The 24,493-nt window shown below is 35.5% G+C and overlaps 2 protein-coding genes across 4 annotated transcripts in view; one reads left to right on the forward strand and one right to left on the reverse strand.

Annotated features, from left to right (window-relative positions):
• The first annotated feature begins 6,645 nt into the window (after positions 1–6,645).
• On the forward strand, positions 6,646–7,854 carry LOC136801696 (uncharacterized). The gene is made up of 2 exons (XM_067058343.1): positions 6,646–7,239; positions 7,416–7,854. The coding sequence occupies exons 1-2, from the start codon at positions 6,904–6,906 to the stop codon at positions 7,593–7,595; spliced, it is 516 nt and encodes a 171-aa protein (XP_066914444.1). The 5' UTR covers positions 6,646–6,903; the 3' UTR covers positions 7,596–7,854.
• Positions 7,855–7,862: 8 nt separating this feature from the next.
• Positions 7,863–24,493, reverse strand: part of LOC136801694 (uncharacterized) — a 37,454-nt gene continuing 20,823 nt past the window's right edge. The window contains exons 15-25 of one of the 3 annotated variants that reach the window (XM_067058339.1): positions 23,227–23,413; positions 21,748–21,966; positions 20,787–20,942; positions 20,290–20,417; positions 18,897–19,159; positions 18,338–18,404; positions 17,323–17,779; positions 15,982–16,026; positions 12,526–12,662; positions 10,086–10,866; positions 7,863–9,611 (exon numbers count right to left, since the gene is read on the reverse strand). In XM_067058339.1, coding sequence (XP_066914440.1) covers positions 10,806–10,866; positions 12,526–12,662; positions 15,982–16,026; positions 17,323–17,779; positions 18,338–18,404; positions 18,897–19,159; positions 20,290–20,417; positions 20,787–20,942; positions 21,748–21,966; positions 23,227–23,413 — 1,720 coding nt within the window. In that variant the 3' untranslated portion in view covers positions 7,863–9,611; positions 10,086–10,805. The remainder of the gene's footprint in view (positions 9,612–10,085; positions 10,867–12,525; positions 12,663–15,981; positions 16,027–17,322; positions 17,780–18,337; positions 18,405–18,896; positions 19,160–20,289; positions 20,418–20,786; positions 20,943–21,747; positions 21,967–23,226; positions 23,414–24,493) is intronic. The other 2 variants (XM_067058340.1, XM_067058341.1) reach the window with 2 other exon arrangements.

Genomic DNA, 24,493 nt, shown 5'->3' on the forward strand with positions numbered 1-24,493 from the left:
TGCGTTCGAATTGCGCAAGGAGTCGTCTCTAGTCTACAAATTCAAACATTTTCTTTCATAATGGCGGATTCACTTTGAGTTATGCAATTTTGGAAAAACCTCAAAACCCCTATTTTTTACAGAAATGAAAGGTTAGGAACAGTAAATCTTCTACACGGCAACTGTCGCAAAATATTAAATGGCTTTTACAATTTTGGAATAGTACAAGTTTGAGATTGTGTTTTCAAAAAAATTTCTAATATTAAAGATATGTAATATTAAATTACATAATTATTAAATTATCTTTCCTCAATTGTTTCTTTCTAGATTTAAACCGTTGACTCCAGGAGATGTTTGCGATTGCTCGTGAAGAATAACCTTTGTAATTATTTATCCCTATTTTTTGAGAATTGTAAGAAAGATTGATTTAACTTGACAAAACATAATTTGTTATCGCCTTATTTTTCAATCTCGGTCAAAAATGAAAGTTCAGTCCGTCCGATTCTTTTCATCCAATCCAAAAGTTTTCATTCTTTCGATCATTGAAGATTATTTTAGGCTGTAAAATGAAATTTTAACGTATTTTTTTTGAGAGACAGCCGTAAGAGTATACGAATATAGGTAATCTATTAGCGTTTTGGGGTAGAAGTCGTTGCAGTGTCAATCTTAAAAATTTAAAAACCCACTTTCCTGTGGAAATAATTGGCGTTTTTTGTTTTTTTGGGACACTTGGGGCACAAGGTACCTGTTGACCGCAAAAGTTCCAAAATTTGCGAATTGTTTTTTCTGGATAAAATTTCGCGAGTCAGAGTTTTGAAACATTTCGCGTGGATTTAATTTTGCGAATAAGCCTTAAAAAAAGCTGAAGATTAGCCATTTTTTTGCCACAAATGGAGACTTTAGCTTCTCCGCCAAAAATGTGATCTTAAAAATTTTGTGGTGGATTTAATTTCGTCAGGAAAATCTCACGCGTTTTCGCGAGTTTTAATTTCTCAAAAATGGCAAAAATTTACAAAATCGCAAAATTTATTCTCGCGAAAGTTAATCCGATTAAAGCATGGAGGTATAAAGAAAAACAGGAGTAGAATGTGTCGGTAATTGGTCATTAAAGTCTTTTGATTTCTTTTTTAAAATGTATCAAAAGAAATTCTAAGCTCGCCCGATGAAATAAGACTTTTTAGTAGAACTCAAGTTTGCTATGAACATTCTAATTATCAGTATTGAAGATTCTAGCATTTTAATATACGAAAATTAGATAAAACTTTGTCCACGAAACAAGTTTATGTTCCATTTTGTGTTATCCGTTCAATTTTGTTTTGAAAATATATTTTCTCAAGCCAGAAAGTGAAAAGTTCTTTATAAGCACACACGATTTCAGACTCAATTTGTAGACATAAAGTCGATGCAGAATTTTGGAGGAAAGTATCAAGCAAGAGAAAACATTGATCGAAAAATCTTATCATTTGATGAAGGATTGCCAAGTTTACAGGCCTTTTTTTAGTCCAAATATTTTCTTACACTGATGTCAGAAACAATGAATCTCGTCTCATCTAATTTCTAAAGCTTAAATGAGCCAATATAAGATTCCACTTAAAATAGCTCATTAATAATGCACGATATATGAGATTATAAGCATGCATACATCGTAACTTTTTTAATCGTAGGGCGAGCTTGGCTACAATAGCATACATCTCCTGTTTCTCTATACCTCCATGATTAAAGTAAGTTCAATCATTCGAATTGTCTGTTCATCTTAATAACGTGAAATCAAACCTCATTTAGGTCGAGATTTAAAGGGTTAATTGACGGAATATTAAATGTTTTGTAGTAGTAGTAGTAGGTTTTAATATTTATTTTTCTAATAATATCTATATTAAAAAGATTCTTTTAAAAATATTAACAAGTTTCGATAGTGTCTTTTTATAAAACAAAAAATATAAATTAAAAATTTGATGAAAATAAAATGAAAATTGTTAGTAAAAAAATTTAACGCAAAAAAAAAAAAAAAAAAAAAAAAAAACGCGGCACGGGTTAAAAAATAGACTAGCAAGTTCAAAAATGGTTGTGATCGAAAACAGAGGATTCTAACATGTTTTTAGACGAACTTAATTTTGACAATATAAATTTTCTTCATTTAAGACATACTAATTAATATGGGATGTTGGTGGAAAAGGGAAGGGCTGGAAATGGGAAGGGCTGGAAGGGCGAGTTTATCGAAATTAAAATCGGAAGAACCATTACAAAAAAATCTGATTACGTAACGTAATATATATTATAGATCTTAAAAATTTGATTGTTTTATTAATTCATAACCCAGTGTAATTTCAAATAAAAAAAGGAGCTCTGAAATTAAAACTCGGTTAAATTGTATATAACACAATGAATGTAGTGATTAGTACATTGGAATCTCCATAGCTCGAACCTCTCCTCAAATGTCCTCGTAACTGGTCCCTAAGTTGACACGACCTTAAAAACTAGTCTCTGTAACTCGAATCCTCAATGGGGGGGGGGGGGGCGTGGAGGATATATTGGATATTTTGTCCAGGGGCTACCCCCTGAAAAATCTACATAATTTGCCTTGGTTTGGGGGAAAATTTGCTCTGTTTAGGGGTAATTTTGAATGTCTGGGGGGGGGGAGGGTCAACTGATGCTTGTCCGGGGGTTAGAATTCACTGTGTCCGTGGAGTAAATTTCCAAAAAATGTTATATTCTCCACCCCCAATATTCAATTTTTTTTCTGGAATGGGCAATAACTTAAAACAAATTCCCGCTCCCCGTGCATGCTCGAGTTATGGAGACTCTACTGTATATAGTATACTGTAAATAACTAAATCTCCAAGCTTTTAAAAACACAATGTAAATGATGGGAACCAAAAATATAATCGGTTTTCCTGGCATCAGTCTATTTTATAGAATTCGCGTGTCTTCAGTACATGTTTTATTTACAATTTTTTCAATGTCTTTCTTGAAGGGAAATCTGCAAAAAGTTGTACATTTTCTCCCTGGAAATTTAATAGAAAATTTGCAGCATGTAACAAATGGACCGAATCCTATTAGTCTGGGAGCAGAATTCAATATGTCGAGTTATAGACGACTTTGCTTAACCCAGAAGGTGAATGGGGTTGTTATACATCGTTGGAACGGAAATTTTATGCTGATTATGGAAACCCGGGTCTTAAAAAGTCCATCCTGGACAAAATTGCAAACGAGGCTGGAGTTTGCACTCCGTCGTGGTGTTTTTTCGATTTTACCTGTTTTAGAAAATTGCTTACTGTCGGCAAAGTTAAAGGTTTTAGAATTTCATTTTTTATGCAAAATGCTGTCAATAGAATGTGTTAATAGAAAAAAATTCCAAAATGTCGAAAAAAAAAATTTTTGCACTCCATCTTGGAGGATTTTGGCAAAAAATCGATATTTTTTCTTAAAATTCGTCAAAAACTAGTCATAAACCACTGAAATTATGTAAGAATAAGTCCAAAAATACTTTCCTGCTAAAAATACTATAAAAGAATAAGAAAGTATATATAACAAAATAAGGAAAAATCGGCTCAAAACGCTATTTTGCACTCCATCGTTGGTGTTTTTAATGAAAAAACGTGATTTTTGGTGTTTTTTAAAAAAATATAACATTTTCTAGCTTTTTCTTTGATCTACGACTGGAAATCCTTTCTTTCTCTTAGAATCATTTTTATCAAACACAAAATGATAAAATATTCTGAAAAATGACCCTCCTTCGCTGGGGTTTGAAGTCAAATTCAGTATTTTGTAAGCCAAAATTCAGTATTTTTACTTAAAATTCGTCAAAAACTAGTCCATTAACCACTGAAATTGTGTCAAAGTAAGTCCAAAAATATTTCCCTGTTAAATGTTTATAAACGAATGAAGTATAGGAAATATAAAAGATGGCTCCAAACGCTATTTTGCACTCCTCTGTTGGCGTTTTCATTGAAAAACGGGATTTTTGGTGTTTTTGAAGAAAATGTAACATTATTTAGACTGATTTACGAAGCTGGAAATCCTGTGTTTTCCGCTAGAATTTTTTTTCCAACACATATGCAAAAAAATATGAAAAATCACCCTCCTTCGCTGGGTGTTAGGCCAAAGTTTAGTATCTTTGCTTAAATTTCATTAAGAACTAGTTATCATCCATTGAAATCAAGCTTAAGTGAGCTTTTTAAAGTCACAGAGGTTCAAAATGTTCCAACTTGGACCGGCTGCCGGAAAATTTTGCCACTGAAACTGTCTCCTCTAACAATCATCGGGAATGGTCGTTCACTCCCTGCATCACTGACTGATGCTGATGAAGTCTACAATATCTTGATCAATTTGGGGAAGATCCTACGTAATCTAGGACAACAAGATCAATGTGTTACGCTGACCCCCCTACTACAAAAGTACAAAAGAGTACCCAAATGGAACAATGCGAATGCGAATTTCAGGGTTTTCGGTGACACGGTATCGGCCTTTTTCTGTTCGGTATTTCGGTATTTTGTAAAATATGTACGGTATTTATATTCAAAATGCTGCTAGTGATGGTAATATACCCATAAAACTTCGGCATTTCGGTATTTTACCTATGGAATCTAGGTATTATTTCCGTAACTCTTCCTGAACTATATTCATGAATTCTTCACGCCTGCGGCGCTAAACTATCTTCAAATTTAGAAATTTACTAGTACACCCCTGTTTCAAATACGTTTGGCACTTGCCCGCACGTCCCCGTTGTATACTTATCCAACCGTCATTGTCCTTAAACAAGTGAAAGCTTTGTTGTTTTGCTAAGTTTTTGTACTAACTTTAACGAATGTGATGGCACAGGAAAAAATCTTAAAATCCCAGGCCTGGAACATGGCCATTTTCGGGGTGGGAAATGTCCGTTTTCGGGGTTGGGATTTGCCCTGGAAAAGTGAAACAACTACAGGCCTGGTAAATGGCCATTTCCCAGGCCTGGGATTTCCAAATTTCGGGGTGTATAATGATGATTTTCCAGGCCTCATTTCCCCCAATGAACTTAACTGAGAACTAAGTCAAAGATATCCATAAAAAGTAGCGTTTGAGGTACTTAGTTTTCATAAAAAAATCAGTCCAAAACATGGTGTAAAAATCGAAATTTTCTCCTGTCCCCGAAAACCAAGGTTGCGACTCCTCCGTCACGAAAACCTCAGTTCCTCGATACTAATTGTACGTCGAAATTAAGTCATTCTTTTACCATATGCTGTGATCGGAAAATGTCAACTAAAACTACTGCTACTACGTTTGAGTTACGACATTACGTCATTCAGATCCCACATTCATTCGTTTTGAAAGTCTCAGCAGGTAGTTATTAATGCTCAAAACTTATTTCAACAATATTTGTGCAGCTTAAACGCCTTATTTCCTCCATTAAGCGCCACCATACCACCCTCTTGTAAGCGCTGTAACTAAGGTTTAAGTTTCGAAATAAGCGCCGCACCTCCCAATGTGGCTGGAAAGTGAAGAATCTTCAATAGCAATTTCGTCCTAAAAACCCAGGCGAAGGAGAGCGATTTTTCATATTTTTTTTGCATATGTGTTGGAAAAAAAATTCTAGGAGAAAACACAGGATTTCCAGTCGTAAATCAAAGGAAAACCTAAATAATGTTATATTTTCTTTAAAAACACCAAAAATCTCGTTTTTCAATGAAAACGCCAACGGAGGAGTGCAAAATAGCGTTTTGAGCCCACTTTTCTATTTTCTATACTTCATTCTTTTAAAAACATTTAGCAGGGAAATATTTTTGGACTTACTTTGACACAATTTCAGTGGTTTATAGACTAGTTTTTGACGAATTTTAAGTAAAGATACTGAATTTTGGCTTAAAATTACTGAATTTTGACTTAAAACCCCAGCGAAGGAGGGTCATTTTTCAGAATATTTTAGCATTTTGTGTTGGATGAAAATGATTTTAAGAGAAAGATAGGATTTCCAGTCGTAGATCAAAGGAAAAGCTACAAATTGTTATATTATTTTCTTCAAAAACACCAAAAATCTCGTTTATCTAAAAACACCAACGGGGGAGTGCCAAAATAGCGTTTTGAGCCGATTTTTCTTTATTTTGTTATACTTTCTTATTCTTTTATAGTATTTTTAGCAAAAAAATATTTTTGGACTTATTTTGACAGCAATTTCAGTGGTTTATAGACTAGTTTTTGACGAATTTTAGGTAAAAATACTGAATTTTGACTTAAAATTACTGAATTTTGACTTAAAACCCCAGTGAAGGAGGGTCATTTTTCAGAATATTTTAGCATTTTATGTTGGATAAAAATGATTCTAAGAGAAAGATAGAATTTCCAGTCGTAGATCAAAGGAAAAGCTAGAAAATATTTTTTTTTTTCAAAAACGCCAAAAATCACGTTTTTTCATTAAAAACACCAACGGGGGAGTGCAAAATAGCGTTTTGAGCCGATTTTTCTTTATTTTGTTATATTTTCTTATTCTTTTATAGTATTTTTAGCAGGAAAGTATTTTTGGACTTATTTTGACATAATTTCAGTGGTTTATAGACTAGTTTTTGACGAATTTTAAGAAAAAACATCAATTTTTCGCCAAAATCCTCCGAGATGGAGTGCAAAAAAAAACTTTTTCGAGATTTTGAATTTTTTTCTTTTACCCTATTCTATTGACAGCATTTTGCACAAAAAATGAAATTCTAAAACCCTTTACTATGCTGAGAGTAAGCATTTTTCTAAAACAGGTAAACTCGAAAAAACACCACGACGGAGTGCAAACTCCAGCCTCGTTTGCAATTTTGTCCAGGATAGACTTTTTAAGACCCGGGTTTCCATAATCAGCATAAAATTTCCGTTCCAACGATGTATAACAACCCCATTCACCTTCTGGGTTAAGCAAAATTGCTATTTTGTGATTCTGCTCCCAGACTATATGCATTTGGAGAGCTTGGGATGAACTGGAACATAAGTGAAGAAACCCAATCAGTTTTGGAAAGTTTTGTCTGTCATATGTATGGAAAGAAAGATGCCTTGAAACTTGGAATTTCAGTAAACGATCTACGCTACGATATATATTGTCGAAAAAGTGGAAAGGTTTCGTGCGAAGGACTTCCACCATGTCTAAACGTATTAAGCCAGCACGTCAAAAGGGCCAACTATCAAGCGAAGATTTGGAGGATGTGTCTCAATCCATTAGTTGAAAGATGTGATCCTTCGGAACATGGTTGGGGAATCGACGATGGTGGTTTGTTTGTCAAGTGGATGACTTGCAATCCTGCATTGGACGAGGTGAATATAAGATGATCATACCTTATCGTGTCTAGATCTAATCTAAAAGACTTCCTTTGAAAATGTTAGCCTCAAAATGATAGAAAACTATTTACGGTTTAGAAAACTGAAAAGCCGCGCTCAAGTCTTAGAGAAACTCGTAGACTACTCATCTAAAAATTTAATTTAATTTTTAGGTACTCTCACTTGTTACGTGCGATTGCAAAAAGTCATGTGGAGCGACTTGTCCGTGTGTGATGAACAAGATGGAATGCAGTGATGCGTGTGGATGTGGTGATTGTGGAAATCGAGACGAAGACGACCAGGAAAGCGAAGACTTCGAAAGTGACGAAGAAAGTGATCTTGAGGAAAATTGATTTTTGAATATATGACAACTATTCAGCAATTTAGAACAATAATTTGATTCTCTAATGTAGTGTATTGAGAATGACAATGCAAATAAGTATCTCGAGTCGAGATCAGAGAGATCATCTACTGGGGTTAGTCTGACCATAATTTATTATTTTGGTATCAACTGAAATTTCATTTTGATGAAAAATTATCCATTTATTGATATTTGATAATATGATTAACTCTTTGCTCTTCTTTAAATTTGCATTTAAAGGGTCCTTTGAAGCCTTCCCTTTAATTTTTACAATAATATTTTGTCACTCTATTTAGGTGTTTTATGTCAATAGTCTCTACCTTTTGACATAGGACTAAAATTTGATTTTCGTTGATTTGGCGCGCCATACAGCATTTAAAGAAAGGTCACTTTGGGTGTTTTCTTTTTCAATTTACTGTATATTCATAGTATCCATGAATTATACATTCGTTTTAACCCATAGGCCATTTTTCTCCATGAGGTGTAAAATTGGTCATTTTTGGCTCGAAACAGGAAAATCGAATTTTTGAAGATTTGGCGCCCCATCAATAATCAAAGAAAGTTATTTTGAATGGCTAAAACCTATACTTGTATGAAAAACTGCTTTTTTTATTGCTTTTATACTGTTTTAACTCTAAAAACCTTAAAGATGTTGATTTTTTTCTTAGATTTCATGAAAATTTTGATTTTAATCGTTTTGGCACGCCTTTGTGACGTCATAGGACCGATTTAGTAAATGACATATCATTGATATTGCATTCTGGGATTCTTTAGGATAGTATGAGTATCTACAAAAAATTTCAGGTCTATATCTTTCTTACTTTTTGAAATATTAACAAAAATGTAAAACTAGGGTAGAGAATAAATTCCCAATTTTTGAGGTGTTAACAGCATACCACCCCTCAGTCTAAACCCGAAATCTTTCGATTCCATACTTTTTGACCTTGCTAACATGAAAATTTCCACTCTACATAAAATTTGGGATCTTTTGGTATATAATATGTCTGGTAACCTCGTTGAGCCCAAAATCTCAAAATTAGGCCCTCAGCTCATGGACTAATATGAAATAACCCTAATAGCCAAAACGGCAAACGAATATATACAGATCTTCAACCTCGTTCCGTGTATTCCAGGCTTTATCAGACCTTTATCAGATCTTCCATATTGGGTTTATGTTTATAACAAAATGTTAACGTGAAAGCGAAATAATCCAAATGATACGTATGATGTGTGGTGCATGTAATATGAATCCAAAAATGGGTACTTGAAAAGATTCTTCCAATCAAAATTCAAGTTAACAAACATACTAACCAATTGAACAATATTTTCGAGATCTCTGAAGCGTATTATAAAATCGACGCGACGGAACTATCATATTTGACTGGCATGGATCGAAAAATAAAAAGAGTATGTACAGGCGACGCGATTTTTTGAATATTAGACGGCGATATTTAATTTCCACCAGATCTTCAATGATTGATTGTGACGGCAATTCCTCTAGCTTACCTCCATTAAACAACTATAATGACGTAAGTCGGGCTCATAGCTCTGGTTTAGTCGGCCCACTTTTAGCCCTGCCTATTCTAATTGCTAATTAAAGTATGCATAAAGTGGATCGAAAGTGGGCCGACTAAACCAGAGCATAGTCATCATAGATACGGCGTTGGTTTCTCCAGTTTGCCTCCATTAAACAACTATAACGACAAAAGTCGGGCTCATAAATACGACGTCGGTTTTCCATCTTTATCTTCAAGCGCTGCGTAACCGGTCACACTTAACTGCCTTTTAAAGCTATTCATACTTCGCTCGCCACGTGATTTTCGACGCGCGGGTGGCCGCGTGTGATCATCAAAAACGTCCTCTCTTCTGACGCGGAGTAGCCCTCTTCGCTGAAATCACTTGATTTACCAGCAGGGTCTAAAATGTCTTGTATTTGTTTACTAATATTGTTTGTATTGTTCGGAGTAGAGTCATTTCCACTTGTTGAGAGGACCAAGTATAAAATCGTCTGAAATATAAAATAAATTGAGCTTATTCTACAGTATTTCCCCTTACAATTCCTGCGTCAACAACACGCGTGCGTAACTTCTCGTTCTTTTATCTATATGTCGTTAATCTCCGCAATAAGAGGAATCAAAACAATGAGGTGGAATTTGTGGGTGACACATTGTGGTGTTCACGCTACTAAAATTTAAACAATAAAACAAGTGGCAAACACCCGATTTACGTATAAAACATTACGTCATAAACATCACGAATAGAAAATATATTTCCCTGGTCAAGCTATATTACGGAGTGAAGAGTTGAAGAGGTATTTGAAGACAAAAGTCCTGAACCGCCATTAATTAAATCAACAAGAGTTCAGTTTTTTCTCTATATCTGACATTTTTATCCTACTCGGCCTCGTTTTCATGTTTGAAAAAATAATCTCGGGAAAGGTGTATTTAAATTTCATGGGTTAATCATTATAAAGTATAATTACCTAATATTGCACCGTTTGTGTTGTTTTTCTTATGGCCGTCGTACGGATCGTGATTTGACGTCGTGCTTGTCGTCGGATGTCGGTATTTAGTCGGTGACGTCATATCCGTCATACTGGACGATCGTGACGTTTTATAAAAACTACTCGAATAATCTGAGTCTGAGTCTTTTAAATCGTTTTCATTTTCACAGTTTTGTAACCAGTCCATGACGTCTTTTTCGATTTCTCTGACGGCTGTCGTGATATTTTAGGCTCATATGACGGCGGCACATCCGTCATCGTTGCAGCGTCGCTTTTTAACGTTCCCGTATCGATAGATAATGGGCGCACGTTTTTCAAGTCTCTGTTATTTGTGTTTTTATCCCGATGAGCAATTGTACCAATTTTTTTATACCCTGTCAAACCTATATCTTCAGATGGAATTTCCGAGCGAAAACTTTCTTTTTTGTTTATGTGTTCCATTGATTTCGTCACGTTATGTTGGTCACGTGAAGATGACAATGCTGAAAGCCTATTGGATGACATATCAATTAACGAACGCCTATTGGCTAGATCTTTACGGTTGGTTGATTCCTTACGATAAATGACCTCCATTGAGCGCCTTTGAATTGTATTCTTATCCAAATTTTTGCCGGAAGGTGTTTTAACAGAATTTAACACATCGTATGATTTGGCACCAGACAAGGCGCGATATGAGCTATATTGTTTGATGTCCTTTTGCTATTGATGTTGTTTGATGTCATGTTGCTTTTGTTTTCGATTATCTTCTGATTCTTGTAGCCTGTAAGATAAGATAGCAAATCCATATACAGTATATGGCCCCCAAAACGGAGACGGCCCCCAAAACGGAGGTTTTCATTAAAATGAAGATTCTGACTTGTAGATTTATCAGAATTAAACGATTTTTGTTTATTTTGAAAGAATGATGGTTATACTTAAAAATGAGCATGTTTTTGCTGGTTTGAGACGGATTCAAAATAACATATTTGCGTCTAAAGGAAATATTTTAACACCAAAATTAGATAAAAATTGCATATAACTCACTCTAGCTCCTTGGATATTGAAAATAAGTTATGAAAACGGGGTATAGGAAACTTTCTACACCTAATGCCGTTCAGAAAATGCAAATACATCTGTGACTTTAGAGGCTGGGTAAAAGATATAGCATCTTGAAGGTCAACCAGTATTTTGGAGCCCTAGAATCAGCATTGACAAAACCGAAAATTCTAAATATGAGAAAAAGTAAAAAATCTTGGAATTCTATTCCTATCACCTTAAGTTAATAGTTTATAACAAAAAATTGACATTATATATAAAATTTTTCGCTGAATCAGCAAAAACGGCAAATTCTGTCATTTTTTTGCAAAATATAGGAGAAAAATATCTTAAAGCTTAATATTTTCAGTTTCAGTAAAGCTTTTTTTCTAAAATTTTCACAGCTTATTCCATATATGAATGGAACTATTTTCAAAAGGGATTTGTTTTCAAAAACTTGATTAAGACGTTGTTAAATCAAAATTGTCGTTTTGAAAATTTCTAAATTTTCAGTTTGGACTTTGCAATATCGAAAATCTTGAAATATTTCATAAAAATCATAAATTTTACATCCATCGGGTCGTAAATTTAAGGGAAAACACAAATATGTTCATAGTTTTTCCCCCTATTACCACCGGGCTTAATAATTTGATTTTAGCTACACCTCCGTTTTGGGGGCCCCAAACCTGCATTTTGACAACCAGGGGTATACTGTAAAAATTTTATCAAATAAATTTATGCCCAAAACCCTCTAAATCATATTTCAAAACTATGGTCAAAATTTTGTATTCATATCTTAAAGATATCTCGAGAAATCGCTAAAATTTCAAACCTCCGTTTTGGGGGCCATTAGAAAAAAGCTACCTATCTTTAAGCGATTGAAAAATATTGTTGAAATTGAAAATTTTGAAAAAGAACTTCCAGGAAATAAAGTAGAGATGTTAAAGGTTTTCATGCAGCAAAAATTTTAGTAAAATCTCTTTTCCCCTAGATTTGAGAGAAATTTCAAATTTGATCGCCGTTTTGGGGGCCACATACTGTAAGATCAATTTTATGAATTATGAAATTCTGAGTAATCAAGAAAGAAAGAAACCGTACGAGTGAAAGACCTTATAAAGAACACTGCTTCACAAATGGTTGAGATTCTATCGTTCTGAAACAATAGGGCCATTGTTCTCGGATCAAAAAATACGGAAGAAGCCATTGTGTTAAATATTGGCGTCTAATGGCGCTACATCATCAAAAGTTTTCGAGGGAAAGTAGATCTAGCCGCCATTAGGGTACCGCTTTTCAAAAAACTCCGAACAAAGATTTAGCTTGGCCGGGATTGAGAAACTTGGTCCAGGGTATATAAAGGTCAGTGGCTCATACCGACATTGGCACGGACAGGGTTAAAATTACTCACTCTGGAGGGTCATCAAACGAACGGATTGGAGAGGTTGGAGATTCTAATTCTTCGATAGTGTTCATTAGAGGAGGAGATATTAATTTGTCTGGTGGTGACAAAGGATAACCATTTCCGATGATACTGTTGCGTTGAATCTGAAACGGTCAGGAAAAAAATATAATTGACACTCTCTAATTCGACGTTCTACTATTCGATAGGCTCCCTTATTCGATAAAATTTAAAGTCCCCGTCAACAAGAAACTCTCATAAACGACGCTCCCTTATTCGATAAGCTCCCTTATTCGATGAAAATCCAATTGTCCTTGAAGATCGAATTAGAGAGCGTCAACTGTATTGCGCGGGAAAAAGCTGATATGCGGGGTGATAAAATCGATTTTTCAGCTTTTTTAGCCTCGTTTCCATTCAGACTTTCGTCGTCGTGTGCAACTGTCTTAAGTCCGAACATGGAGAATTGTCGCCTGCACCCGACTGTCTGTTGGAAGCATTACGTAATGGATTTTTTCCAAATCTCTTTGTAAATCGAGCTCCGGCGTCAAAAACAGTAGAGTATTTTTATACGAGGATGAAGACGTCATTTCTTCGAGAAACGTCGCGGGAAAATATAAGTATCCTTCTCGATCGGGAAACGTCGCTCGTTTCGGAAGCGTATTGTTGATCGGACCATACTGCCTTTTAACAGTCAAAACAAAGATGGCGGCAAAAATAAACAACTGGTTGCTACCGCTCTTTGGCTATTTTTCTTTGGTTTTTATGCTTTAAAGAGTTGAATTGGATCATGATTTTTGTGTGACTGTTACAAGAAATGGTTGATGATGAAGTTTTCTTATTATTATTCCTTCCTGAATTTGATTTTTCGTTTGGTTTGGCATGAGAGATGATGCAATCTCTTCTTGAAAAACAGGATATTTTATCCGGTTGATATTTTATCAACTTTCACAACAAACTAACTTCAATTTTGCCTGTATATTTACACAAATTCTAACTAGGCAGTTGACTGAATATTTGTGGATAAATCTGACCATGCTATACTTGAAAAATTTTGCGACATCAAAAAAGTTTGATCTCACTTTTTTATGATGATGGTCAGATACAGATGGTAGATGCGGCACCCAAGGAAATGGTTGTGGTTGGATATGAACTAGTTAGCTTTAATGTAAAAATTTAAACCCAGAGCAAAATTTACTGATTGATGATTGATGTTTTAAAAATGCAACGTGGTGGTGGAAAACTTTTGGTTGTGTGAATTTGGACATTTTCTTGCACGTGCGTTTAAAACTTGGAAATTCTTGCTGTGAATTTGGACATTTTCTTCTACGTGCGTTTAAAACGTGGAAAACTTTTGGTTGTGAGTTTGGACATTTTCTTGCACGTGCGTTTTTTAAAACGTGGAAAACTTGCTGTGAATTTGGACATTTTCTTCCCCGTGCGTTTAAAATGTGGAAAATGTTTGTCGTTAACTTGACATTTTCTTCCACATGCATAAATTAAAAAATGTAGAAAAGTTTTGCTGTCAGGCAAAAATAAAAAAAATGTAGTGTTTCCGGAATGCGGGTCAAGGAAAAAAGCTTTGATGCGCCGGCCAGAAAAAAAAATTTGATTTGATTTTTTTGATGACTTAAGTAATATATATAAGATCATTGAAATCAAACAATTCTTGATCTACAAGTGGGAATATCGAACCAAACTACTTTTATAGCTTAAATGCTCCAACTTGATTTTTTTTATAATGAACTAAATAGATGAACCCATAGTCTGCGGCCAGATCAGAAAATTATTATTTTTAACCCGGTTGGTTTCCAGAAAGGCTACATTTTTTTTTTTTGCACTTTGAGCTTCTATCATGTTCTTATTAATAGGATGTAAGTCAGGTATTTTAGGCATTATACCCAGTTTTTATTACTTTGACCCCTAAATTGATTGAAATTGAGTAGTTTCAGGCTCAGCATTGTTCTTAAAATGTTCTTATTTTTTGGCAATTTTTAGCCTCGTTGTTCTTATAAAATTGTTCTTATATTAAAAAAAGTGTATGTTTGATTATGAAATTGTTTCCCTGTTTTGAAAGTTTTTGACATGCATTTCAAAAAATATAACTTTTGGATGCTATAATTTTTTACCTTTTTTTCAATATATATATTTTACCTTTTCTCCAATAATTTATATATTAAACCTTTTTTCCAATATTTTATATACTATGAAAGTATATGCAAAATATTTCATCTATTTTGAAAATATAAATTTTCCTTTGGTTTTCTTATTGTAAAATATTCTCAATTTTTGATGAACAAGATCAATTTTTGGTAGATATACTACCTACCTAGATATTACCCCCTGATTTAAGAAAACGAGAAAAGAGAAAAAGTATCTTAGGTTGAAATTTTAAGATATTTGACTTAAAAAAACTTCAAAAAAGCAGTTTGTTTTGAAAAGAATCAATCAAATTTCTTTTGGTTCACCAGAGTTTGTACATGTTTAAAATGCATTGATAGAAATTTTCCTTGCTCTCGTGACGATCATGAAAATTACCAAAAAAAGGTTTGTTCACCATGCAAATATCGCGAAAATAGCCCAAATCATGCCTCGAATTATTTCCCGATCACGCATCACCCAAACGGCTGGGTACAACTTTTTAAAATTGTATCATAAAATGGCTAACTTTCTCATTCCCGGGAAAACATACCTGCCATGTCTCTGGGATCTTTTTGCTTCTAGGCGTCTCCGGCTAAAATCGGTGTTAAATCTACTTTTGTGGGATTTGGTCCTTTTCCGTTGTACACTAGCAATCGGAAAGTTCCGCTGGGAATAAGGAAGTTTAGCAATCCTACGGTATGTAGTGTAAAAAACCTTTCGCTTGCGAACACGAGATTTTCGTGTATGGATTCGTATGGATTTTTTTCCAAGTCTCTTTTTAGATCGAGCTCCGAGCGGGAAAACAGTACAGTGTTCTTTTTTCGAGGCGGAGTACGTTTCTTTTGAGACACGTCACCGGAAAACAAGGCTACGGTTCCTTGCCGATCGGGAAACGTCGCCCGGTTCCGAAGCGTATTTTTGATCGGACCATACTGCTTTCTAACAGTCAAAATATAAGATGGCGGCAAAAATAAACAACTGGTTGCTACTGCTCTTTTGCTATTTTTCTTTGGTTTTTATGATGCTTTAATGAGTTGAATTGATTTGATTTTTGTGTGATTGTTACAAGAAATGGTTGATGATGAAGTTTTATCATTCTTTGCTGGATTTGATGCTTCGTTTGGTGTGGGATGAGAGATGCAATGCAAATCTCTTGAATTCTTGAAAAAGAGGACACCTTATCAACTTTCACAACAAACTTATCTCAATTTTGGCTGTATATTTCCACAAATTCTAACAAGGACGCAACATTTGTGGATAAATCTGACCATGCTAGGTCTATTCGAAAAATTAAATACTTGCAACATCAAAAAAGTTTGAACTCACTTTTTTATGATGGTAGTGTACCAAATGGTTGTGGTTGGATAAGAACTGTAAGTAAAAATTCAAATCCTGAGCGAAATTTACTGATTAATGATTGAATTTCCCCTGGTATTTTAAAATGCATTTTATTAAACGTGGAAAACTGACCGACTCAATTTTTAGACCGACCAACTCACTTTTTAGACCGACCGACTCTCTTTTTAGACCGACCGACTCACTTATTAGACCGACCGACTCACTTATTAGACCGACCGACTCACTTTTTAGACCGACCGACTCACTTTTTAGAACGACCGACCGACTCACTTTTTAGACCGACCGACTCACTTTTTAGACCGACCAACTCACTTTTTAGATCAACCGACTCACTTTTTAGACCGACCGACCGACTCACTTTTTAGACAGACAAACTCACTTTTTAGACCGACCGACCGACTCACTTTTTAGACCGACAAACTCACTTTTTAGACCGACAGACTCACTTTTTAGAACGACCGACTCACTTTTTAGACCGACCGACTCACTTTTTAGACCAACCGACTCACTTTTTAGACCTTTGGGAAGCCATTATGGATTTTTTTCCAAGTCTCTTTTTGAAATAAATATAATTATATAAATATATAAATATTTATTTTCACCGTCACCCGGCGTCGCACCCTCCGAGTAGAGTGTTGTTGAACACATCAAAAGCCCTTTGGATGGTCCAACTTTACTTTGTTTTATGATGAACTATATAGATGAACCCATAGTCTGCGGCCGGGTCATAAGATTATTATTTTTCATCCGGCTCTTTTCCGGAAACACTACTGTACATTTTTATATTTTCGCCTCAATCGAAAGTTTTTTTTAAGCAATTTCCTGGCATGACGACTTTTTTTCTTTTTGATATTTTTGGAAATTATGAATGCCAATATTATGCATCCAAAGGGCTTCTGATGCGTTCAGCTTATCTACTCCTCGGCGGGTGCGACGCCGGGTGACGGCCTTTTACAACTGTATTGAAATATAGGATTTGTTTTACTGAGATTTATTTGACGCCATCGGGGCCATAGTCCCCCACTTTTTTGCAAAGTAAAAATTTTTGGTTGCGCTTCCTTAGACTCTATATTCATTGCCCCCACCCCAACTTTCAATTTCATGGCGTGGGCCCTTTAATTGGAAAAAGCTTTCCCTAAATGCTGGTTAGGTGTTAGGTAAAATTGTAAGTCTTCAAAGCTAGATTTGGTTTATCTCAAAATCCGTTAAAAAAAGGAAACATAAGATCTTAATTTGAAAAGTTTGAACCTAGAACAGTAAAGGTGAGGTTACTACTATAAGGGAAACGTAACTTGAAATGAAACTTACACTTGAAGCACTCGATCCGAGCCTGTTAAACTGCATGGTATTTATTCTGCGTCGTTCCGAAAAATACGAATCAGTCGTGCGCTTGTTCTCTGAGCGGCCGTCACACTTGAAGAAAGCGATCCATTGAGAGCGCGCACGTTTCTGGGCTGTGACGTAGAAAATGAAGATGGAAAACCCTTGAGACGCGTTGAAAACTGAAAACAAGTAAGAGAATTCCAAGCGCGCGTCCGTCAGCTGACCAAAACCAAACGCCCACGTCAAGCCCATCAGGATCATGATACCAAACGCGCGTCTTAGACGGGCGGTTGCGAGTTGCAAACTGTTTTGATCTGTGTTTCCATTGGGGCGGCCGTCCAGCTTCATCATGATGAATATGAAGATGACGAAATTGATGAGGATGATGAGACCGATGGGCGCCAAATATGAAGCAATCAATGGGGTGCCTGTCAGGTGACAGCTAAAAAATAAGAGATATTTTCATAAAAGTGTCTGTAAAATTGACTCTCCCTTACCCAAATCCTACCGATCCAAAAATAACTTATTGCTATCATGAATAACTTTTTGTCTTTGAAAATATCATTTTCTCTACTCCCAAACAACGGAATAGATTATTGACGCATTCATAAATGAAAACAAAAACAACAAAGACCTAGGATCGGGTAACGGCAAACCAACATTTTTTTAAAATTAGCAAAGATTTGGTTAAACTCTAAGTTTAGTTTCCCCATCCATTGTACATGATAAATCACCTGGTAATATCATCGAGACAAAATTAACTTTTTATTGGTAATAAATAGACTTTTTCATCAATTACGTCACCATCAACGATTACCTCGTTTTCAAAATATTACTATGATAATTGATTTCCCAGAAGAGCTCATACTTTATTCTACTTTATTTATAAAAGTAACATTTGAAGGCTTCGATTTAATCACCTTGGCAATGGTTTCAAAACGAGAAAGTTGTTCCACTCAAAATAATATATGAAAAGGCCTATATAGATGAAGATACTTACTAGTGCGAGCCACCATAATTATCCATGCTTGTCAAAAAGGTGATTCCCACAATGAACAAGGGGATCCCTAGAGCAAAAAAGGAAGAAAATAAATAGATTTACTGCCTACACGTTTTTTTTTTAAGAAACACTTTTAAGAAACATGAGGCTCAGAATGCCTAAAAACTAAGAAACATCTAAGAAACATGCCGAGGCTGAGAATGAGAAAATAACGTTTTTTAATTCGGTTTTTTTAAGAACCTTCAAATCAAAACGAATGTTTTTTTTCTTTGCATGAAAAATAAGCTGATTATGTCAAAAATTTTAGAAACATGTAAAGAAACATTTAAGGCTCAAAAGGCCGATTTCTTAAGAAACGTTGAGGCTGCTTGGTAAAACTAGTTTCTTAAAAAAAACGTGTATTTTGAAAGAAATTTATTTTTGATTAAAGGTAAAGAAATATCATGCCTTAGGACGGTCTCTTTTATTCAGTTGAGTTTTGCCCTGGATTCTTGAATAAAATACAATACATCTTTTTGCTGTTAGCATTTTTAATAAAGCGCGTAGAACATAAACTTACCCCAAGCTACAACAGTTGACTTGTATATATCTCCGCCCTGTCGTGGCGGCCACACCCTAACAAAGGCGTGATACATGAAAGACGCCTCCATCAACATCCAGAAAAATGATACCAGCGTGAAGTAATGAAGAACAAATGCAACGGTCATACACATTACTGGTTTATCTGTCTGTTCTATACCAGTTACAAATGTTAAAACCACAATGAATAAAGCAACACAGAGTTGGATTAAGACCTTGGCTGCCATCTCTTTCAGTAATCTCCTGCGATGATAGAAAAAATCAAGTGTTTTGATAGTCTGGCTGGTATCCTTTAACGGGTCTATGCTCCTTATATTATTTAGCTGCGATTTTTTATACCACTGCAATTTTTTTTCCGTAAGCGGCCCAAGCCCTGAATTACCGGCCAATGACCTGCAAAACTTTGCAATTGAGAATTGCTCTTTTGCCCTGATATTAGAATTTATAGCGGCCCACGAGCTGAATTATCGCCCGGAAAGGTTCAAAAAGCTTAGTAGAACAGAAGGGGGGGGGGTCGATAGTAAAATCTCAGACATATATGAGTAGTAAAAGGATTTTTACGAATTTTTACATACCACCACCCAGACTCTTTGAAGAGGTATTTTACTACCCTGGTAGTAAAAGTTTTTGGGACAATTTGTCATAAAGACCACCTATTTTTTGGTTGCTTTTCGGACTGATTTTACAAAAAAAGCTAAAAAATGATTATTTCTGTGACACATTTTTCACTTTGTGCAAAAATTAATGTTTTGCCCTTAGAATTAAAGTCTTTTTTATATTGACAAAAAATCTCGAGAATTTTTTGTTTGCAGCAAACAGCTTTCCAACAGAAAAATTTTTTAAGTTATAAAAAAAAGATTTTTTCAGAAAAGTCATCCAAAAAATTAAAAGAATTACAAAAATAGCTAAAATTTGCTAATTTTACCAGTTTTAACTACCCAGGTAGTAAAATTTTTTCAACATTTAGATACCACTCATTTTAGTATTTAACTACCCTGGGTAGTAAATTTTTTTTCTCCATTTTTCGTCACACCACCACCGTAGTAAACGTCATTATGTCTGAGATTTTACTACCGACCCCCCCCCCCCTGAGTAGAAGCAGTAATTGCAATATCCTCAAATGGAAGTAGGGATAACGGATCATTTATCCTCTTTATCCTTTTTAATACATCAGACTCTGAACATCCTTGTTTTTGAAGAAATTCAGTCAAAATAGGGTCATTTTGAGACATACCGTAGTTTCAAAATCGATATTTTCTCCGGCCGACGCAAACCAAACCTCCTTAGTCACTATGGAAGATTGTCTTAGTCCACACTTGAAACCAAAACGCGTTCTCAGTCCAGACAAAATCGATACCGTAAAGAAAACTTACCTGAACATGAAGTACGTCAAGAATGTCAGGAAAAGACCAATGAGCGACAAGAAACACCCTATCACCGTTATGAAGGAGATAATCTTGCGATGTTTGCCGCAAATTGTACTTGTCTCTGCGTACACGTCCTGTAAACATTGAAGAGATAATCTTTATGAGCACAAACAAAGGGCACGTTTAGGAGTGTCATCAATACAAACTAGTTATAATTTTGTCAGATTGAATGATAAAAAATGTATTATTTTTACCCCGAGCTAACATAAATAAGTAGAGCGCTTAGTGACCAACTATTTGGAAATACACCTTTTCGACTGTAGCCGCCAATTGCAACGCAGGCATTTTTTTTGTTCGTTTTACCACCCTAAAACCGTCCCAGTCTTTTTTCCCACTTAAAGACAATAGAAAAAATTGTAAAAAAAGGATTGGATCGAGTTTAGGGTGGTGCGGCAATTGGCGACTACGGTCGAAAAGATATATTCTAATTAGTAAGAACTTACCATCATGGCAGCAAAGTTGGTCAGATGGTTACAATGACACGTGATGGTTTGATTGGCTATGCTCTCCACCGTACAGCCTTCTGTACTCCACCCTCCTTTCTCATTGTCTGCTTCGTAATCCCAATAAGCACATGCTGTCTTGCGAAGTTTGGCCTCCTGAAATTGAGGAAACAACAGTTTAGCAGGGGTTATGGCTGGCGAATGAAAAATTAACTCTGGCGATTTCTAGATTCTAAGCCGGCGAATTCTTGATTGGCGTAAATATGTACTTGAGGCGGCGAACCGAAATTTTCGAATGGTAAATTGTAATTTTTTTTGTGCCTTAGACTGGCGAATTCGCCGTTCGCCGGGTCTAAATAAAACCCTTGGTTTAGAAACATGTCTAGTTATTCAAAAGGAAGGGAAAAATTTTTTATTTTTAATTAATTCAACCAGGATGAGGAGGGGTTTTATCTATGTTAGGTATGAAGGAGTGATCGTATTTAGAAAATTAGAACAGATGATCTAAAATTGCTCTTTTTAGAACTGAATATCATACAAACACGAATTTTAGCCAAATGTCCGATCCATTTTTCATGCTAATATTGAAGAAGTAAAAGCCTATAGACACCCTTCTGGTACATAAGATTGTTTCAACATTCATCTAACGTTAAATAGACGTCGCAAACGTTCTACCAGGTGTCCCAGAAAGTGCATGCAGGGTTTTTCGCCTTTTTTCAAATTTTTTGAAAAGTAATGTTTTAGCATTTAGATCATAACTTTTGATCTAGTGGACCAAATTTGACAAATTTTAAAAAAAATTTAAGTTTATCCTTTCTCTTTCAAATGCAAAATGATTGATTCTTTAATCTTTAACAGTTGATAGAACTCGAGAAAGTTCACTTCAAAGAGGAGGATTTTTTTCTGGGACACCAGACAAACGTTGAAAAAACGTTGGAAAGACATAGCGGTAAAAACTCACATCTTCGGTATGCCGGAACTTCAAGACAACAGGTGCACTCAAGTTCCGGGTTGTTTGTCCGACCACTTCCCCGGATACGACCGGTGTGAAAACTCGTTCTTTGAAGACCGTAAAACCGTTGATGCACAGCTCTTCCAAACGTTTGTTACCGTTAAAGAATTTGTTCTTTTTGTAGTACACAAAATAAATGGAATCGGCCGTACCGTTTCCAGGGATAGCCTAATGAAGGAAATTGCAGATAAATTTAAATTTTATCGACTATTTGTGCATTTTGTGCATTTTGGTTAGACTAGTAATATTCTTTAAGTTGAATCTCAACCCGAATTCATGATAGTCGAACGTGCGCAACGCACTGGGCTCAACTTCAGTGGCTTCAAATTATTCATAGGCCCAATTGTAGACCCCCAGATATTTACCCAATGAACAAGTGTGCCAAATTTCAACCAAATCCGACCATTTTGGAGGCCTGTATGCTGCTTCAAAGCTTTAGCCTCGTTTTGGCAAAAAACTCGTCCCCAGGCCCCGAAAATCTAAATTTTTGAAAAATGCAAAAAGTACCCCCAGATATTCACCCAAGGAACAAGTGTGCAAAATTTTAGCCAAATCGAACAATTTTTGAAGTCTCCAGGCTGCCCCAAAGTTTTAGCCTCGTTTTGGCGAAAAACTCGTCCACAGGCCCCAAAAATCAAAATTTTCAAAAAATGAAAAAAAACACCACCAGATATTCCCCCAAGGAACATAAGTGTGCAAAATTTCAGCCAGATCGAACAATTTTTAAAGTCTCCAGGCTGCCCCAAAACTTTAGCCTCGTTTTGGCGAAAAACTCGTCCCCAGGCCCCAAAAATCAAAATTTTAGAAAAATGAAAAAAACACCCCCAGATATTCACCCAAGGAACAAGTGTGCAAAATTTCAGCCAAATCGAACAATTTTTGAAGTCTCCAGGCTGCCCCAAAGTTTTAGCCTCGTTTTGGCGAAAACTCGTCCCCAGGCCCCAAAAATCAAAAATTTTGAAAAATGAAAAAAACACCCCCAGATATTCACCCAAGGAACAAGTGTGCCAAATTTCAGCCAAATCGAACAATTTTTGAAGTCTCCAGGCTGCCCCAAAGTTTTAGCCTCGTTTTGGCGAAAACTCGTCCCCAGGCCCCAAAAATCAAAAATTTTGAAAAATTAAAAAAAAACCACCAGATATTCACCCAAGGAACAAGTGTGCCAAATTTCAGCCAAATCGAACAATTTTTGAAGTCTCCAGGCTGCCCCAAAGCTTTGGGACATACACACACACAGACAGACAGACACACACACACACATTCTCAGATTCTAACTCAACTGAAGTTGAGAACAAAATCCCTCTTGAAAAGTATCGACCAATCAGGGGACCTTAATCACCAAATTGAACCGAAAAGAATTTTCTGATTAAGTTATACTGATCACTCGAGAATTCGCAGAATGTCATTAAAAATGTATTGAAAGCTTACTTCTTTGGGAATATGCATTTCAACACCACCAGATTTCTCCAGATCTTCTTTGGCAAAATTGATTCCTTCTTCTAGCTTATGTTTATGGATGAAGATCTTTTGGACAATCACGTTCTCAGATTCTTCTTCTAGCTTCTTTTCAGAGGGAGGAAGTTCTTCCAACCATTTCTCTAACATCTTTACAAATCTATGGAGAAAATATTGAAAAACTGTGATTTGAGATTTCTTTCTATCTGGTAGTATTGTCTATTCTTTAATAGACTGGAGTCGTTTATAATGCGTGTAATACAGTAGTATAGGTGTTATATGATAATATGATTATTGTTAGGGGATTCAGTTTGTATAAAATTGTTCCCTCCGTTACTTTTTGCTTTATTTCTACTATGTCTGAATTAGTCGTCCAGCTTGTTAGACTAATCCTTTAATCAAGTTATTCGTAATTCTTGATATGCGTAAGACAAGATGACGTTATACTCTCTATTGGAAGTATCCAAAAATGCAGGTTTTGACCACTGTGCTTCTATTCATGATATGCACCATTACAATGTCTTTTGACATTACATCACGGACCCAACAGCTGATTGGTTGTAAGTGACGTAAAATCAGTCAATACGTCACTTCCAACCAATGGTGCATATCATGAATTCTAAGTAACAAGCAGTCGTCAAATTCTAGCTTTTTTTGGGTGTTTCCGTTAGAAAATGACTAGAATATTCTGGAATTGGTAAAAAGAGTTCAGTGGATAAGAAATTTTAAGTCCTTGGTCAAATCAGATTTCACGTGGCCAAATTTTATCTATACATAAAATCTCAGTATTTTTTACTAAAATAAGCTCACCAAAACCAACTCAATCACATCATCAACCTCAAAATAACCAAAATGGAAGAGGACACGCCGAGTGACATCTCCTCGATCGATTTATCAGAATCAGTCACCGTACCAAGCTGTTCACCGACAAACTGTCTCATCACCGAAGAAACCAATACTCTACAATGCTCCGTCGTAAAATGCTGTGTGGACAAATCTCTGACCAAATACTTCAAGTGCTCGCAACTCCCTGCGTACCAAGTGCAAGCTCATCTAAATAGCCAGAGAAATAAAACAACTCGCTCCACAGCAAAGTCTACTTTCATCTGTTTCAACTGTGTGGAAGTATCCAAAGATATAGTCTTACTATGCCAGGGAAAAGAAGAAGAACTGAAGAAATCTATTGAACAGAAAGATAAAGAGTTAAATCATTGGAAAGTTAAATATAACACACAAAGAA

Source organism: Clytia hemisphaerica, unplaced genomic scaffold, assembly GCF_902728285.1.
Source record: "Clytia hemisphaerica strain Z4C2 unplaced genomic scaffold, Clytia hemisphaerica genome assembly, whole genome shotgun sequence".
Taxonomy (NCBI): domain Eukaryota; kingdom Metazoa; phylum Cnidaria; class Hydrozoa; order Leptothecata; family Clytiidae; genus Clytia; species Clytia hemisphaerica.